Source organism: Canis lupus, chromosome 23 (genome assembly GCF_003254725.2).
Source record: "Canis lupus dingo isolate Sandy chromosome 23, ASM325472v2, whole genome shotgun sequence".
Classification (NCBI taxonomy): domain Eukaryota; kingdom Metazoa; phylum Chordata; class Mammalia; order Carnivora; family Canidae; genus Canis; species Canis lupus.
Window position 1 is genome coordinate 39,146,508 of NC_064265.1, and position 18,330 is coordinate 39,164,837.

At 38.8% G+C, this 18,330-nt stretch overlaps 1 protein-coding gene across 11 annotated transcripts in view; it reads right to left on the reverse strand.

Moving 5' to 3' along the window:
- Positions 1–18,330, reverse strand: part of SLC9A9 (solute carrier family 9 member A9) — a 654,466-nt gene that overhangs the window by 268,680 nt on the left and 367,456 nt on the right. For all 11 annotated transcript variants that reach the window (XM_049100054.1, XM_049100056.1, XM_049100057.1 and 8 more), the window contains one exon: positions 6,621–6,709. In XM_049100054.1, the coding sequence (XP_048956011.1) occupies positions 6,621–6,709 (89 nt within the window). The remainder of the gene's footprint in view (positions 1–6,620; positions 6,710–18,330) is intronic.

The window sequence follows — 18,330 nt, forward strand, 5'->3', positions numbered from 1 at the left end:
ACTCAAAATATCATCGAGGGGGAATGGAAATAAAATAAGCATCTGGAAAGAATGTGCTATAATGAAGATGTCATTGTTTGCTCATAAATGTTAGACAAAGAATCTGGCTTTTCAAAAATAAATGCATGAAAATATCCATGTCAATCCAAACCTGTACTTTAGAAAAAAAAATTAAAATGCACTAAAATTGCTAGATTTTCAAAGATTATAGAATTAAATATAAGATAAATGACTCATTACCTGTATTAATGGAAATATAATACAGCGCCAAATATTCTTTTTTTATAGATCACTAAATATTCATTTGTTCATTCATTCATTCATTCATTCATTCATTCATTCATCTATCCATCCACTCAAGGTTTACTGAATAAATGATGCTCAACCCCACAATTGCTGCTATTGCATCTATTAATCAAAGAATATTTACTGGGGCCCCTGGGTGGCTCAGTCACTTAAGTGTCTGCCTTCAGCTTGGGTTATGAACCCCAGGGTCCTGGGATAGAGCCTCAAGTTGAGCTTCCTGCTGAGCAGGGAACCTGCTTCTCCCTCTCCCTCCACTCCTCCCCCTGCTCATGTTTGTGCTGTCTCTGTCTCTCTCTTAAGTAACTTAAATAAATAAATAAATAAATAAATAAATAAATAAATAAATAAAATCTTATTTTATTAGAAGAAGAAATAAAAGAATATTTACTAATGAGCAAAATTGTTTGAACTACAAAGTCAAAAGATCTAAGTTCAAAACTTGCCTCTGCCCCTTATAAGCTTTGGCAAACCCTCTAACACACAGTCTTCTCATTTTTGGTTTATTTCTATCAGCAATAAAAGTAATGTTATTTTTCCACCTTGAAAATAATTTTTTTTGGCCTCACTTCTTCTAGTTAGTATCTCATTGCCCTGCTCCCTTTTATAGCAAAATTCCTTTGAAAGACATGTCTTTAAATGCAGTTTCCAATTTCTTTCCTTCCATCCTCTCTTGAACCCGGTTATAACTAGGCATTTACCCTGACACTCCACCAATAAGGCTCTTATCAATGTCATCAATGATGTTCATGCTCTTCATCTTACTTGACCATTCAGCAGAATTTGGCACAATTCATCATGCTCCTTTTTGAGACACTCTCTTCAGTTGATTTCCAGGGCACCATATTTTCTTGATTTTCCTTCTCCCTACTGGCTACTATCTCAATCTCCTTTGCTGGTTCCCAAAGTCTTATTTTTGGAGTGCCTCAAGGCTTGGTTTCTGGATCTCTCCCCTTTACTTAGACATCTTATCTAGTTTCATGTTTTCAGTATCATCTCTATGCTGATGACATCCAAAATTATACTTCTCACCTCAACCTCTCTCCCGAGCTCCAGAATTCTATGTCCAACAAGCTATTCATTAGTTCCATTTTATTGACTAATCCACATCTCAAATGTAACAAGTCAACACTCTGTTCCCAACTGTCCCTCAAACCTGCTATCTTGCATTGCTCCTTGGCTAATAATGATGCCTCCATTCTTTTAAAATTTAAATCATATTATGCTATGCCTTTACTTGAAAGCCTCCAGTGTTTCTTCACCTTGTTTAGACTCTCCATGACCTTTTTCTGTTACTGCTTTGGTACGGTCATATTCTCCCTTGGTCCACTTTACCTCAGCCACATTGGTCATTTTGCCTCAGGTGACCTCTGTATCTGTCGTTCTTAATTTCTGGACAGCTCTGCTCCAAATGTCCATGTAACTTTCTCTTTTACTTCTTTCAAGTATCACTTTCTTATTGAGACCTTCCCTGACCACGCCTCTAAAATTGCAACACTACTTCCCCATACATATATTCCTAACTCCCTTCTCTGCTTTATTATTGGGCTTATAACTTGCCATAAATACACTATATAATTTAGCATATCCATTCTGATTACAAAAAAATATCCTCTACTGAAGAAATTCTTCTTTATTTTTTAAAGATTTTATTTATTTATTCATGAGAGACACAGAGAGAGAGAGAGAGAGAGAGAGAGAGAGAGAGAGACAGGTAGAGGGAGAAGCAGGCTCCAGGCAGGAAGCCTGACGCAGGACTCGATCCTGGGTGTCCAGGATCACCTCTTGGGCCAAAGGCGGCCCCAAACCGCTGAGCCACCTGGGGTTCCCAGAAATTCTTTTTTATTCACTTTTGTACCCCAGCACCTTGAACAGTAACTGGTACAAAATAGGCTCTCAAAAAATACTAGTTGTATGAATGAAGGTAATCAGTGATAATGAGGAGAGTTACTTCTTAGGTAGGAAAGTAAGTAGAAAGTGAATGAAATAAATACTTCATACATGTTAATGCATAATAGATGTTGATTATTTAAGTTAATATTATAGGTTCATGTGTATCAGTTGAAAACAATTTTTAGGTGGGAACTGCAGGCAGGGAAGGAGAAATTCTAGTTAAAAGGGGTGATGTGGCAGTGCATGTTTTGCAAGTTAGCCTCAGGCAAGGTAAAGATAGCTATGGAAACACCTGGAGTTTAGCCCAGATTACCAGCTCCCAGGCCTGCTTAGCAAGTGAAGGCATGAAGGAGGAAGGGTTGGGAGGCAGGCTGGGATCTGTGTGAGTAGTGTATCATGGGGCCCGTAGGTAGTCTTCTGGATGGTTCAGAGTTAGACCTGTAGGCCCACAGACTGCTATGTGCTGATGTCCATCTGGAGTATCTCTAACAGTGTTCAGTTTCTTGGGCAAGAGTCAGAGTTTACATTATTTGTCTATTTCTAGGGCTATGTGTGGATACCCTAAGGGAAGCAAATCACTGCAAGTGCAGGGAAAGGGATTGCCATACATGTTTGTATACTTTTTATTAGAATGATTTGGGGCAGCCTGGGTGGCTCAGTCATTTAGGCACCTGCCTTTAGCTCGGGTTATGATCCCAGGGTCATAGGATCGAGCCCCGCATTGGGCTCCCTGCTTGGTGGGGAGTCTGCTTCTCCCTCTCCCTCTGCCCCTAGCAACACCCCCTCCCCCCACCCTTATGTTCTCACATGCTCTGCTTTCTGTCTCTCAAACAGATAAAAAACCTTAAATATATATGTCTTGTGGTGGGTAACAGCACCAGAGTGTCTCTATTATGCTGCCTAACACATAGTGATGTTACAGTTTTTTTCAAAGATTGGAGTGAAAATCAATTCACAAAACATATTTTAAAGTGAAAATGCAATTTTTAAAAGGCACTCTAATTATTGAAGCTATAAAGGATATATAATTCTCAAAAGTCTTTGCTACCAGATGTAGCTATTTGATTAGCTGATATAGGCACAGTCCACGAATAAAATGCATTTTATAATACAAAGTTGATTTTCATAGATTGTTTCTAGACTTCACTAACTGACTTCCTCTGTTCCCCTTCAACAGTTCTGGGGACAGAGCCCCAGAGCCAGTGTAACTTCTACTTTTCTCACTAACAGTGAACACAGTATAGGGAGGTACAGAAGAAGATATTGTTCTATATAACCACATATTATCATATAATATTTTCCAAATCTTTTCCAGTTTCAGAAAGGAAATAATGGTAACCTCTATAACACCTGCCTCGGCCTTTCTTTGCAATTTGTCATTGGTTTCCCATATGGAGTTTGAACTTTGCTTGCTATACTGGCACAGATGTGGCCATGAACCTCTTGTCTGGTTCTTAATTAAAGGGCTGGGTCTCATTTCTTTCAAAGTGGTAACCGCAAACTCTGTACACTAGGGTGGAAAATATGGGTGTGTAGGTATGCATGTATGTTTAAATATGTATAAGGCTAAATATACATACGTTATGAGAGAAAAATCAGTAGAAAATGGCAAATCCTGAGAGAAAAGAAATGGAGAAAGGTATTAGAAAGGAAGGGAAGGCATTCATTAAGCTCTTACTATGAATCAGGCACCCAGGAAAGAAGGTAAAAGGGGGAAACAAAGATGGAGGGGTGTGATCATCTGGATGTTAAAGAATGAACTTGCAAAAAGTCTCCTTCTTTAAAAGAAAACACTATGAAAACAGATGCTGGCAGTCATCAAGGAATGCTTGTCAAGTCATTCAGAGGAGAACAAAAGGCTGTAGGGCAGATTTTGGCTTTGCCTCCTCTAGGTGCTAGGTTGCTGTCTCACCATGAGATGAGTTATCTTGGAAGTTCTGCTGAGCAGTCTAGGTAGCATGACTTAAAAGTGCAAGTCCCCAACCAGAGTTCAGTTCTCCAGAATACAAATGCTCAGGGAACCAGACAAGGTCAGAAAAAACCATCCCAAGACATTTCCCTTTAAGCCCCAGGGAATGCGGTAGTCTCCATAATGAAAAGGATCCTACGTTGGAGGTTTCTATGTATTGGTGTCCTTTTTTCTTCCATTTTTCAAAACTGTGGGTCCTTAAAATATCTATAATAGCATCTTTGTGATTCCTCTGATGGTCAGAGGGGGAAGGGTGACCTTGCAGAATCCTTGGGTAGATGGGAGGTAGGGTCAGGTCCTGCTGAGCTTTGGACATGACAAAGAGAGAGGAAAATAATAACCATTTTAGAGAGCTTTATGGTAAATCTTCAAAAACTGTTTGGGAATTCTTTGCCAATTATAGGTTTTGCTCAGATGTCATTGTCTTTCTCTACTCCTACTGTCCCAATATCACATTAAATATTTTTAGCATTGTTGGGCTTATTATACAAGATTCTCTGCCTCCATTTGCATTTTGGGTAGATTGCAATCATTTGGTCCAGTTCTTCATTATTCTCTATATCCATACTCCTTACCATATAACCTTGCAGTGCTCTCCCACTGTGGGCTAGTGACCTGCTCAGTCTCTTGACCTTGGGCTCAGGCATGTGATTTCTTTGGCCAACAGGATGTGATAATATGATGCAAGCATAGGCTTGAATTGAACTTGCACATTAGGGCTTGCTCTTCTGCTAGGAGAAGAATGACAGACAGATGGCAATGGCACATGCCCCAGCCAAGCCCACTCTAGGCTTAAATTGTGCAGACGTGTGAGAAATGCTTATTTTCAGATGCCACTGAGGTTAGGTTGTATGGTTGTGTTACATAGCAAAAGGTAACTGATACAAATGCCATTTGATTCATGCTCCTCTTGTCTACCAGAGTGCTATTACTAAAATGCAACTCCGATTATCCTAAAATTATTTTGCTTCAGACACTTCAGTGACTTCTTATCATGGGCTGAATGGGGCATCCCCCAAATTCATATGTTGAAGTCCTAAGCCCCGATACCTCAGAAAGTGACTTTATTTAGAAATAGGGTCATTTAAAATATAATTAGTTGAGTTAAAATGAGGTTGTACTAGAGTAGAGTAGGCCTTTCATCTAGAATAACTGACGTCCTTATAAAATAGGGACATTTGGAGACAGACTCACTCATAGGGAGAACGCCGTATGAACATGGAGGGTAGAGATTAAGATGATGTGTCTACAAGTTAAAGAATAGCAAAGATTGCCAGCAAACCACCGGAAGCTATCAAAGAGGATTAGAACAGATTCTCCTTCACAGCCCTTCAGAAGGAACTAATCCTGCTGACACCTTGATCTTAGACTTCTACATTTCTCATGCAATGTGGCTTTCTGTTGGTTAAGCCACTCCCCATTACCTGTAGGACAAAATCTAAACACTCCTTCGCAAGGTATGGAAGTCTTTTCCTAAGCTGGTCTCTGGTTCTATCTATGGTTTCAACTCTTACCCCATTCCCTAGCCACACAGAACTAGTTACAGTGCTTTGATCAACTGCTTAAGATATTTTTTGCCCATCTTCAGCTTTGGCTTCAAATGCTCTTCATGCTACCTGCCCACCCTCCACTAAATCCCAAATGATTACCTAACTGACTTCTATTTGTATTTCAAGCTTCAGATCAGACATCATCTCTAGAAATTTTCTTGCCACCTTCCCAATCCTAACTACAGAGGATGCCCTATTGAACGCTCCCCAAACATCCTATATAGATATTTCTATCACACTCTGTATCATACTGTGGATAATTAATTGTTCATTCCATATCCTTATCCTCATCAGCAGACTTGATAACGAACCTCTTAAAGACAAGGTCGTACCTTATGTCCTTTTATCCCTAGTATCTAGCATACGACTTGGCGCAGAGGGACTGTGCAGCACATGTTTGTGTAAGGAATCTACGAAGGTTCACGTACAAATATCCAAACACATGTGTTTTTGGCATATGGGAGATACATTTTGCTAGTGTGACAACTGGCAGCTGAGTTTACTTAGAAGCGAAAGCACCCAATTAAAGACCAAACATCGCTTCCTTATTCTTCTTCATTTCCTTCTCTCTATATAACTACCCAATCTCACATGCTTTATAATGCTTTTAGATGTAAGTGACTGAATTATTACCAACTGTGGGGCTTTCATCTTCAAGACTGTCAGTCTATGTTCCACATTTCTCAGGAGGAAGAGACGATTATAACTATATTTTTGCTTACCAAGAGAATTGTTAATGGTTATCCTGGAGGAAAAAAAAATCTATAAATATCCAACCTATAATGATGCCTTAAGCTTACTTTCTTCCTTCACTAATGAAATTCTTTCCGAGTGCATTGCAGAATTGCAACATAACCATTACACCGTAAAAAGAGACAAAGCCTGTAGTGAATTTTTTCTTTTACCTGTTTAGTCCTCATTTTGGAATCCAACGACAGATTGTTGTAGGTATAATGTGCCTGTGTGACTCCACAGAAGAGAACAGCAACTATGCCTGAAATTCAAAAACACACCAGTCAAAACCAATTTTCTTCCCCATCTAAGCCAAAGGATAGGGCCACATCAGCTAGAAGAAGGCGGACATGGTGTCAATAGAGTTAAAGCTGCTAATAATTACCATAATTACCAGTCTCCATAATTAAAGGGATCCTGTAGTGGTGTATACCTTGCTCCTTGTTTTAAACACGGGTCTTACAGGATTAACCTAAAGAAAAGTTTTAAGAAGCACATTTTTTTCCTGAGGATAAATGATTCCCTGGTCACAAGTTAGGAAAGTTATACTTGGGAAAAAATAAAAATTAAAAAAAAAAAAAAGGAAAGTTATACTTGGGGAAACAGAACAAAAGACCACATAGTCAGCTAGGGGCTTTTCATAGCCAGTGCCAACAGCTTCTTTGCATTTTATCTCAAACATTGGCATATGGGAGTCCAACCATTGGCTTTCTGTATAGGGTCAACACCATCAGGATTTGCTTTTGTCAAACATTTTTCACTGGGTACCCTGAAGCACCTGAAGAGGTTCCTGCCATACATAATTTTAGAGTCACAAATCTAAGAAATCTGTAAGGGTTTTGTTGCCCCTGCCAATACCTCTACTTGCTGAGCATGAGAGAAAGGTCTCTGTTTGCCCCCGTGCCTCCTTGACAAAGCTGGGTGTTCTATTTTCTGCTGAAGAATCTAATGAGCACATCCAAACCACACGCTCCTTGCAGGTAAGCTGGTTTGTGCTTGTGTGCTTCCCACCCGCAGTGGGGCCTCAGCTGCTTCTAGGCTGGCTTTAGGATTGCTTTCTTAAGCCCTCAGTATACCGAGCTTCCGATGCAACAGGAAGCCATACATACACTAGATGTTCCCTGGGGGCAGAGGAGTGGCAACCATGGGACAAATTTTATTTGTCTCTGGGCTGCTCTTTTCTGTTATCACCCCTGAGCTGGGGTAGGGAAGTGGTGGGTGTGCCATTCTACTTTGGATTAAAGATTCTATTAATTATGGGAAATTGAGATAAAGGAGGGCTTTGGGAAAAACACAAGATGTAAGTATTCCTCAAGTCAGACCAAGGGGATCAAATTGAATTTTAAGCAGCAGAATCTTTCCAACTAAAAACACTCATAAATTAAATGCTGATGATTCTTAAGAGTATAGAGATATGTGAACTGAATACTGACATTGCAAATGAATCCACAATAAAGAATTTTAAAGAACCAAGCTTTTTTCCTTTTTTTCTTTTTGTATTTAGACTGTATGCTTCCATTTATATGTTGGTTATTACTTGGATTGGCTTTGGATAAAATATTGCTAGGACATATTTACCTAATACAAGTGCATAGACATTTACATTACTTATTTCCTTTTAATATGCTTCAAAATTTTGGGCAAAAGAATAAAAACGACTAGGAAATTCTGCCAAGAAATACATATGCAGTAAGCATTCGATAGATTTTGGGGTAACTTTTCAGTTTCTTAGCTTCTCTTCAGAAATTCTAAGAAAAGGATGCTTATAAAATATTATAAGGTACTCTTCACAAAAATTCTATTAAAAAACAACCAAGACCTGGGGAAACTTTTAGGGTACTGAAGAACTTTAAGTACTTTGAAGCACCAAAAAGATTGCCATGCATGTTGTTTTGTTGTCAAATATTTTTCTTTCCTTATTTATAAATGTAATTTATCTATCTATGCTGATTCTTTAGTCTGTTGGAGATTTTTTCAGGTGAGGTTTAGCTGACCCTCCCACTGATGTGGAAACTTTTTGATTATATATTGATTTTCAGAGAAGTGGTGAATAAAAAGGGTGGGAGAGCATGTGGGTAGTGCATAAATGTTCTGAGAACAAGAAGTGGTAACAAAGAAGTGTTCTAAAGAATATGAAGGGGATTTAAGACTGGTTGAATGCCTACGGTAGGCCAAGAATGGACTGTTGGTTGTTTTAACGTCATTTTATTTATTGCATTGATTTATTATCTCACAATAGGCTTAGCACTATTAATCAGCTCTTCCTACTGTCCTCCCCTTCTCAGTAATAGCATCTCTATTCTTCTTGCTGCTCAGGCCAAAATTCTGGATCACCGTCTACTTTTCCTCTCTCTATACTTCAGTGATTTTGTTGGCTTGTCCTTTGGAACTTACCTGAACCCAGCCACTTCTCAACATTGCCTCCCCTGACAACCTTTTCCAAGCCGCCATCATTTTTTTTTTCACCTAGATTACAGATTCCAGATTGGTCCCCCTGTGTCCTCTGTTAACCTCCTCCTGCAGTCTAGCTTCCATCTAGTCATTAAGACAATTGAGATCATGTCAGTCCTCTTCTTTAAATTTTGTAATAGATCTCCATAACTAAAAGGCCTATATGATCTAGTCCTGCCCCCTTCTCCTCTTCCCACAGGTCTCTAAGCTCATCTCCTACTATACTATACCTACCTCTTGCTGTACACTATATCCTTACTAAGTAAGTACTTTCCACTGCAGGACCCTTGAGTTTCTGGTTCCCACTGTTTGGAAAGCTCTTCTTCAGACTTCTTCCTTTCTTTTTTTTAAGATTGTGTTTATTATTTGAGAGAGAGCATGAGAGAGAGAGAGAGAGAGATAGCACAAGCAGGGGAGAGGCAGAGGGAGAGGGAGAAGCAGGCTCCTTGCTGAGCAGGGTGCTGGATGTGGGGCTCAATTCCAGGACCCTGAGATCATGACCTGAGCCCAAGGCAGACACTTAACGCACTGAGCCACCAAGATGCCCTGGAAAGTTCTTTAGATAACCACATGGCTCTCTTTTTCCCTTAAGATGCTATATATCAGACAGGTCTTCTGTATGCATTGATCCCTCCCATCATTCTTTACTTGTTAATCTTGCTTTGTTTTTTTAAATATTATTTACTTCCATCTAACATTTTATAAGTTCATGTGTTTATTTTCTGCCTTCCAGCACTGCAAAGGAAAGCTCATTGAGGGCAGGGAGGATTCATTGGTCCCTAAGCCTTTGAGCAAAGCCAGGCACATGATAGGCATTCAGGGAGTATTTGTTGAATAAATTAATGAATATTCCTATTCCCATTTAACAAGTAAGAAACAAAAATAATTTACTTAAGGTCACCTTGAAAGTGGCAGAGCTGAGATTCAAAATTCACAAACTCCCTGTGTTTTCCTGCCTGTAACAGACCATCTGTGAATTTTTTTAAGGTAATCTTAAACCATTTAAAAAATATCATTTCTGATGTCCCAGGGAAAACGAGATATGATGATGAAGATTACATATCTGAAGGGGCTGGGCATCTTGTTTCAGGATATATTCCCTAGTAGCTCCATTGGTTTTTGTTTCCTTGCCTCCATTAGAACACTAACAGGCAATGTTTTTGCTAATACTTTCTTTTTTTTTTTAGTTCTGTGTACAGATACATCACACAAACAAACAATGAAAAGTATGCCTATATGACCAGAGGCTTGATGTTATAATTAAAATAAAACAACTGAGTTGATCTCACCTTTAGTATTAGCCTACATAATCGTAATTCTCTACCTTAGTTATTAATTAACTTACACAAATTACTGTAATTAGTATGACTTTTACAAGCCAAAACATATCTTAAATGTCTCATCTAAATGCACCTATTATCTATAAATTCTCTGCCATCTAAGCATATTCAGAGTTGGAAGTTTTCTCTCTTACAAAATTGCATTTTAGCTGTCATTGTATTTTTGCATACCTATGCCTGCTGGCACTAGTTGTACTACTGTTACTTGAGGCCCTAGACAACCCTCTTACAGGCTCTGGATGTCGTTCTCCAGTGTAAAAGGGGAAGGAGGGGCACCAAGTTCTCTTTCTAGGAGTCAGCAAGCCAGTGTCTCTGCTCCAAACCTATCTTCTTGGGCTTGTCCTGTGATCTTGGGGCCGGGGCTCTGCAGACCACATCTCCCTTTGCCAGAACCTGTTGAGCTCTGCCCATAGGAGCCCCAAAGGGAGGCTAGGATGCAGGAGTAGAGAAAAGGCCTTGCTGCCTTCTTGCTTGCCTGCTGCTTCTATCAGCGCATCTCAGCAACGGTTTTCACCATAGCTTTCACAGCTGGTTACAGCCTCATGGGCCACCCTCAGAGAAAGCAGCAAGAGCCAGCTGGTGACCTCAGAGGTCTGGGTCCCAGCTCCAGCAGTTCCCTCTTAGGAAATTCTAGATTCTCTTCCATTTGGCTCCTCCTGTCCCAGTGTTTACATTTGCTTCCTACAGTCACTACCTGTATGGCCTTGGTGTCCCCTTTTAAAATTTTCAGCTCTCTGCCACCTGTATACCCAATCTCTTGCACTAAACTATGGGCACAGCCAGCTAGTTTCTTTTTTCCTGACTGATTCCTGACCAGGACTCACTAGTGGGTCCCTTTTCATTCTAAACGTTGATGGTTCTCTGAAACCACTGAAGGTTTGTCATCCAGAGATAAGATCCACCCTGTAGTCTGTTACAATTGGACAATGGCAGATGCCAAAGGTAGCTGAGATGCTGTGCCAAGTCCCAGAGGACTGGACTCAAGTCTCCTTTCAATCCCACTTATGGTTAGAATTGACATTTTGAAAAGGTGTGAGTTTGAGCCACTAGATTAGATAGAACAAGAGGCTTGGGGGCAGTGACTAAGTTAGGCCAAAAACTATTAAAAAGACATGGGTTACACCTGGATATGTGCCTTCTAATTCCCAGTCACCCGACCTTTCCAAAATATGAGCACTATCCTACAGTGGAGTGTGAGAAGCTCCCTATCACCTGAAATGTTTGGGTTGAATGTCTGCCAGAGCTGCTGTGGGAAAAATTTCTCTTCATAAAGTAAGGGTGTGGATATCCTCCAGTTCCCTGGGTCTGTCATTTTCCTATATACTTTTTTATTAATTCACTAGGATTAACAGCCCAATTTAGTCTTTTTTTTTTTTTTTTTTAAGTTTAGGACAAGGAACTAATACTGGTTCCAAATGAAACTCATTTGGAGTAGAGGTAGCCCAAGCTTCTCAAAAGGTAAAGACAAGATCAATTTAGAGACTTCCTAATATCCTTTTAATTTGACACAGATGACTCTTCTAAAATAAAATTTTAAAACACATCATTACCATACCTTCTAATCATAAAAACTTAATTTTTTCAAGGGAGCTATGAGGTTTAGAGATAAACTCAGGAAGTCTCCTCTGTGTAGGAAAAAAAAAATGTTTCTAAGTCTTTAGACCACAAACTTTCAGGTCAAAGGACACTGAAAACGGTGAATTTTGATGGCTGTGTTCAAGTGACAGAAGCAGCTCACCTCCAAAGAACCCACTTCCTTTCTTTTCTCTTTCTGCTGTATTTCAGCTGTTTTGCTCATCCTTGTCCCTTCCAGGCTGTGCTTTATTTACAGCATATACTACTGTCCTTCCCATACATCAGAAGCTTCTTGACCCCACCTGAAAACTTAGCGATGGCCCAGGAATCTGGATTAGGCAAGAGAGATTTCAAAATCTACCCAGTGCTTCTGGAATGTTAATGTACATCTGAATTACCTGGGAATCTTGTTAAAATGCAGATTCTGCTTCAGAGGCTTGCAGTGGAGCCTATGATTCTGCATTTTGTAGGACCAAGAAAGTCCCTGCCACTGGTTGTAGCATCACACTTTGAGAAGCAAATCTCTGAGCAACATTTGGTATTAAGTATCAATTCACCTTTGCTATGGCTTGGCTTCGACCTTGTATGGTCCAAAATGTCTTTTCCTAACTACAAAAAAAATGTTTTAAAATTGTATTTCTGGGCAGCCCCAGTGGCTCAGTGGTTTAGTGCTGTCTTTGGCCCAGGGCGTGATCCTGAAGACCCAGGATCGAGTCCCACGTTGGGCTCCCTGCATGGAGCCTGCTTCTCCCTCTGCCTCTCTCTCTCTCTATCTCTCAATAAATAAATAAAAAATCTTTTTTTTTTTACATTTATTTATTTATTTATTTATTTATTATTATTTTATGATAGTCACACACACACAGAGAGAGAGAGAGAGGCAGAGACAAAGGCAGAGGGAGAAGCAGGCTCCATGCACCGGGAGCCCGACATGGGATTCGATCCCGGATCTCCAGGATCGCGCCCTGGGCCAAAGGCAGGCACCAAACCGCTACGCCACCCAGGGATCCCTAAAAAATCTTTTAAAAAAATAAAAAAATAAAGTTATATTTCTGTGTTTTAGTCTCTATTTTTCTTTCTGTACTTTTCAGAATTGACATGATTCTATGAAGTTAATTTCAATTTCATGGAACAATTATCTATCAAGGACATTTAAGGAGTTTAATTTTTTTATTTTAGAATTATTTATTTTTAATCCCAGCAATACTAGAATGTGAAAGAAATTAGTTGCATGGAATAAAATTGATAATATATTTTGCTGTCAACAGTTTAATAATTTTCCTCCTAAAGAGGAAAATAAATCACATTCTTTGATCATAATTTTATAAAATTGGAAATTAACAAGAGAAGTATATCTACAAAAATGTATCCATTAGGGATTTTCAATTGTATGCTTCTAGATGAAGTTGGAGTTGAAGATTAGATCAAATTTGAAATTTTAGCTTATGTAAAAATAAATAATAGTAAATGTAGATTACATTTCTTATCAAAATCAATGAGATGAAACCAGATTATTCAGAGGGAATTTTATAGTCTTGCATGCATTCAATTAGAAAAATAAAATAAAAGAATTGGACTATTTACCTCAAGAAGCTAGGCAAAAGACAATAATGGACTCAAATAAAGTAGGATTAAAAACCTAATAAAAGAAAAGTGAAAACAAAATTGTCAAAGAGAACATATAAAAACTATATTTGAGGGGCACCTGGGTGGCTCAGTCAGTTAAGTATCTGCCTTCAGCTCAGGTCATGATCCAGGGTCCTGTGATGGAGCCCCATGTCAAGCTCCCAGCTCAGTGGGGAGTCTGTTTCTCCTTCTTATGCCTCTACCCCAGCTTGTGCTCTCTCTCGCTCACCCTCTATCAAATAAATAAAATCTTTAAAAAAACAAACAAACTAGATTTGGTTAGTAAAATTGAGAGTTGTAAAGTAACCGTGTGGGTTATGTCTCTCAGGACCTGGAGTCTGTTATGTCTCCATCCTTCCCATTCTCTGGTCGTGGCTGCAGGTAGAAAAGGGGTGACATTGGCCAATGGCTTCGCTCATTTAAGAGTCAATTTCCTCATTTGGATAGCACCCAATCTGTCTTACAGGTCTGTTCCGTGTATAAAGCAGTATCATGGATAGTAACATGCTTCATAAACTAAACATTGATAAGTACATACATATAAGATTTTACTATTACTAGAAGTAGATGAAATAAAGAAGACATGAAAAGAAGAAACAACTTAGAGAAGCTCATTCCACGGATAGACACAACAACACTTCCTGTTTAATTAATTTTAAATACTTCCTGTTTAATAAATTGCTGGGGGAAGAGGTACAAAGCATCCAGTCCATGTCTTGCATATTCTATACCTTTAATCATCATTTTTTTTTTTTTTGCCATTTCTTCCACAGTAACTCCTGCATCAAGGAAAAACAAATGAAAATGTGCTCCTTACTTCTAGTAATCCAAACTTAGACAATTCTCAGTAATACTACAGTTAAGGTACCAGGTTTTTGCAAGTTACCTTGGGTATCTACTATCATCTACTCAGATTCTATTCATGTGTGGAGGTCATCGTGAGCAAAGCACAGGTTATGGCTATGGGGACACAAGGAGGAATGAATCTGGTCTTAGGCCTCAAGCAGCCTTATATCTCCTGACAGAGACAACATGTACGCAAAGACATAGCAGGTATAATGCAGTAGGTGATAAGAAAACAGAAATCCTGAGACAGTGTGATTTCTTTTGGGCTATAGAAGGTGGGAGAGAGCTGGAGAAAATTTTCCAAAAAAAGTGCAGAGGCATTTGGGCCTTGAAAGATGAGAAAGTTTGAGGATGCAGGGTCAGGAGTAGGGAATTCAATGTGAGTGAAGGGAGAGAAGTAGGAGGCTGTGGGGCATGTGTGAGAAACATGCAGTCTCCCTGCACACTTTGGGTTTTAATCAATTATAGGTTAGGGCATAAATACAAATTGAATTAATCACATTTTTCTATGTAAAAAACTTAATAAAGGAAACAACTATTACACTGTATTCTTAAAATGGTCAAACCAACTACTGTAAGTACAGAATCTTACATGTTTTATTCATCCTTTTATTTATAAAAATTAGAAATATGAAGCATCTGGTATGTCTATCCTGTGCAGGCAGACATTATTACAACTTCCTTCCCAACAGAAGTAAAAACTGATCACCCTGTTTCCATCTCTACTGCAAAAACAAGCAGTCACTAAATGCAACGGCTGCATTGCATGTCTAAGATCTTGGATTCAAGTTCTATTTACAGGGTCCTTGACAATGACGGATGGAATCAAGAACATACATCTGGGTCCACGGACAGTAGAACATGCTCGAAAATAGCCGAGACCTAAAATAAAAAGGAGGTCTGAAAGAAATCAAGAAGTGGCCTAGAGAAAATAATAATAATACTTCCTGCCTCATGTGTATACTCAAGATTGCCTTTCAAAGCTGTCTGCACAGTGGAACTTTAGTGGTGTACAAGATCGCTGAAGGGCTGGTGGCAGGGACTCATTTATGCAATTTGAAGTAAGAACTAGAACCGATACTTTATGACACTAGCTAAAAGAGCTGTTTGAGAAACCACAAAGAGGTACACAGCTAAATTCAAATTAATTGGCAAGCAAAGAAATTTAGGAAACAGCATGAGGAGCTCCATAATTCTTTGGGAAAAATAATGATTCTGCTGGCAAGTACATTCTTGCCACAGAGATCAATTTTCATAGGACAATTAACACCTTATGGTTAACAGAGTGCCATGTACACTGTTATCCTTGATTCCCGTTTCTGGACCCTTTCAGAAAGCATTAGTACTACTAAATATTGTATATGTATATTAAGCTTGCATGATCAAGGTTCAGTGTGTAGCTGTAAATTATATAAGGAAAAATGTACGACATTGGACATCAAGGGGCCCGGGACCTATCTGATCACAGTTCATCCACTGAGTTGCATAACTGGGGCAATTTAAATGCATCACCTGGTCCATTGTTTTCTTTTCAATGAATTAAAGAAGATGGTCTGCATTAGTATTCATCAAATTGGAATATAAAAGAAAACCCACTGAAAGATGGAAGAAAATATAAAAATGTCAGTTTTTAATTAGAAAGAATTTTTGTGTATTCTAAAGTATGTAAGTAACTCTGTGGGCTGAAAAATTACCTTTTTGTGCAGATAGGTTCGTGATAAAGTTTTTTTTTTTTTTTTTTTTTTTTGTTTGGTTTGTTTTTTTGTCAATAGGGTCAAGGAACTCCGGCAAACGCTGCTCTAAATGATCTCTAAGCACTTTTCAGTCTTAAATGTCTGTGATCTGAGTGGCTCAGTTTTTACATTGGCTTCAAGGTCTGCATATATGGAACTGAAGAATTACCCGGGGTCCCACAGCCTCACACTGACTTCCTGTCAGCTCAATTACCGATTACCAGGTCCCTTGACCTAGAGCATCTCCAGCCCTGGGTGAACACCCTCCCTCTTTGCACTCCCATAACAGTGCCCACAGACGTTGGGTGCGGAAATGCAGGTTGGTCAAAAGAATGAATCTCCATTTTAAAAAATTTTGAAAAGAGAATGCAAGAGAAATTAGTTTTTGATCCTCACATACAAATAGATGTTTATCTGGATTTATTAGTGGCCGGGTCCATTTTCTTCTAATATTTAAATTTTCTTATTCAAGAATATTGTCACCTACAGTCTTGGTTACTGATAACATTATTCAGTAGTTCTTTTTTCATTAAAAGTTGATGAAGCCTTCAGATACAGAGGCTGAAAAATAAACGTCTGTCACAAGGAGCATGATTTTCTTTGACATTAAATGGAGACTTGAGGGGTTTCTAAGACTGAAGAATATTGCATTTTTGGACAGGATATATTGATTATATTATCAGAACACAGAAAGAGAGCGAGAGAGAAAGAAAAAATGTGTCTTGCTCTCAGATTGTACTCTGAGGGGTTTTAAAGTTGATGGGTTATTTTTCCATGCCACGCTTTTATTTATCTTTGATCTAGTAAAAAGAGACATTTCTGACAGGTTTCCTACCACCACTGCTGAATGTGAACCTGGAACTGAGAAGTTAAAGATTTTAAAGAAATGGAAAACTCCTTCAGGGAATATGAAAGATTCCAAGTTTCCAAAGAGTACAATTACTGTCTAGGTTCACCATATTTGGCAACACCACAGTTGGCAGATTAATCATGAATCTGTGGAATATAACATCAATACAGAAGGCAGCACGAATCTATGTTCTTGTTTCTGGTTTCTCCAATGCAGTGTAGGCATGCATTTAAGAGTTACTTCCTGTCTATGTTGCAAGGTTTATAAATTTCCATTTAAAACAAAAATCTCCTTCAAAATTTAGCAGAGGGTCTTTATGCAAATTAAGTTGGGATCTGCAGAAGAAGAAAAACACGTTTTCACTTATATCCTTGACATTCCATCTCAAGCCTTGGTGTTCATCAGCTTACTCTCTTTTCAGTTTTCATTTCCTTGGAGTCAGCTAACACACTTTCACCAAAGTCACCTAACCCTCTAACGAACAACCTGACCCAAGATGTCCGTGTCCAATTTCCCATCATACTCTTCCATGTAGTTTCTACATTTTCATAGAATCCAGAAGACTTTTGGATGAAATAATTTCTGTGTCCCTTTTTCTATTGCATATATTTATTCATTTATATTCCCCATTTTGGTGGAATGAACCATTGATCAAGTTGATACTGGGGTCTAGGAATTATCCCTGACTCTTACCTTATCCTTCACCTGTATGTTATATATTTGTGCCATCTATCTTCTAACAATTTTCTATCTGTAAAGAAAATGGGTTTTTGAGAACGAACTTTCTTTTTCTTTGGCTCCTATGCCTCCTGGCACCATGAGGAAGGCATTAAACAATGACTGAAAATATTTACAGTGAAAAAAGCCGGGGTAAATTTGTCCACTACTTAAGTTACATGTGCAAGGTTGTTTGAATATTGAAATGATGAGCTATTCAGTTCAAGAAAGTGCAGGTGTGAGTTAATGAGTTATTATGCGAGGAGATGTACGTTACACCTGTGTTTATTGAGACGGCAACGTTGCATGTTTGCCCTTGGTTCAGTGTGTTGGTTAACTAATCCCCTTGAGAATTTTGGGTGCCTATTACTATAGTTTGAATGCCTAATATTCTGAGCCTCCAGATTTTATTTTTGGCTTGGAAAACACTCAACGCACCTCATTTGTTGATGAATTGTTGGCTAATTAAGTTGGATTCACATGGTTCTGTCAATAGGATAGCATGAGCAATTTTAAGAGATGTCAGCTAATGACATGTCCTTAGAAGCCTGAAACTGGCTAGATTTGTTTTAAAAAGCAACTCAAACCAAGTCCCCTCCCAGTGATTTGTTTTATTTACGAAGATCTGGAAATATATTTTCCATCAAGTCATGCAATGCATCACTGGCAAGCCAAATGGAACACATTCACCTCTAAGCTAAAGCCTTCTTGAGAGTTTCAGACAAAATTTTTCCAAGCTGAGAGA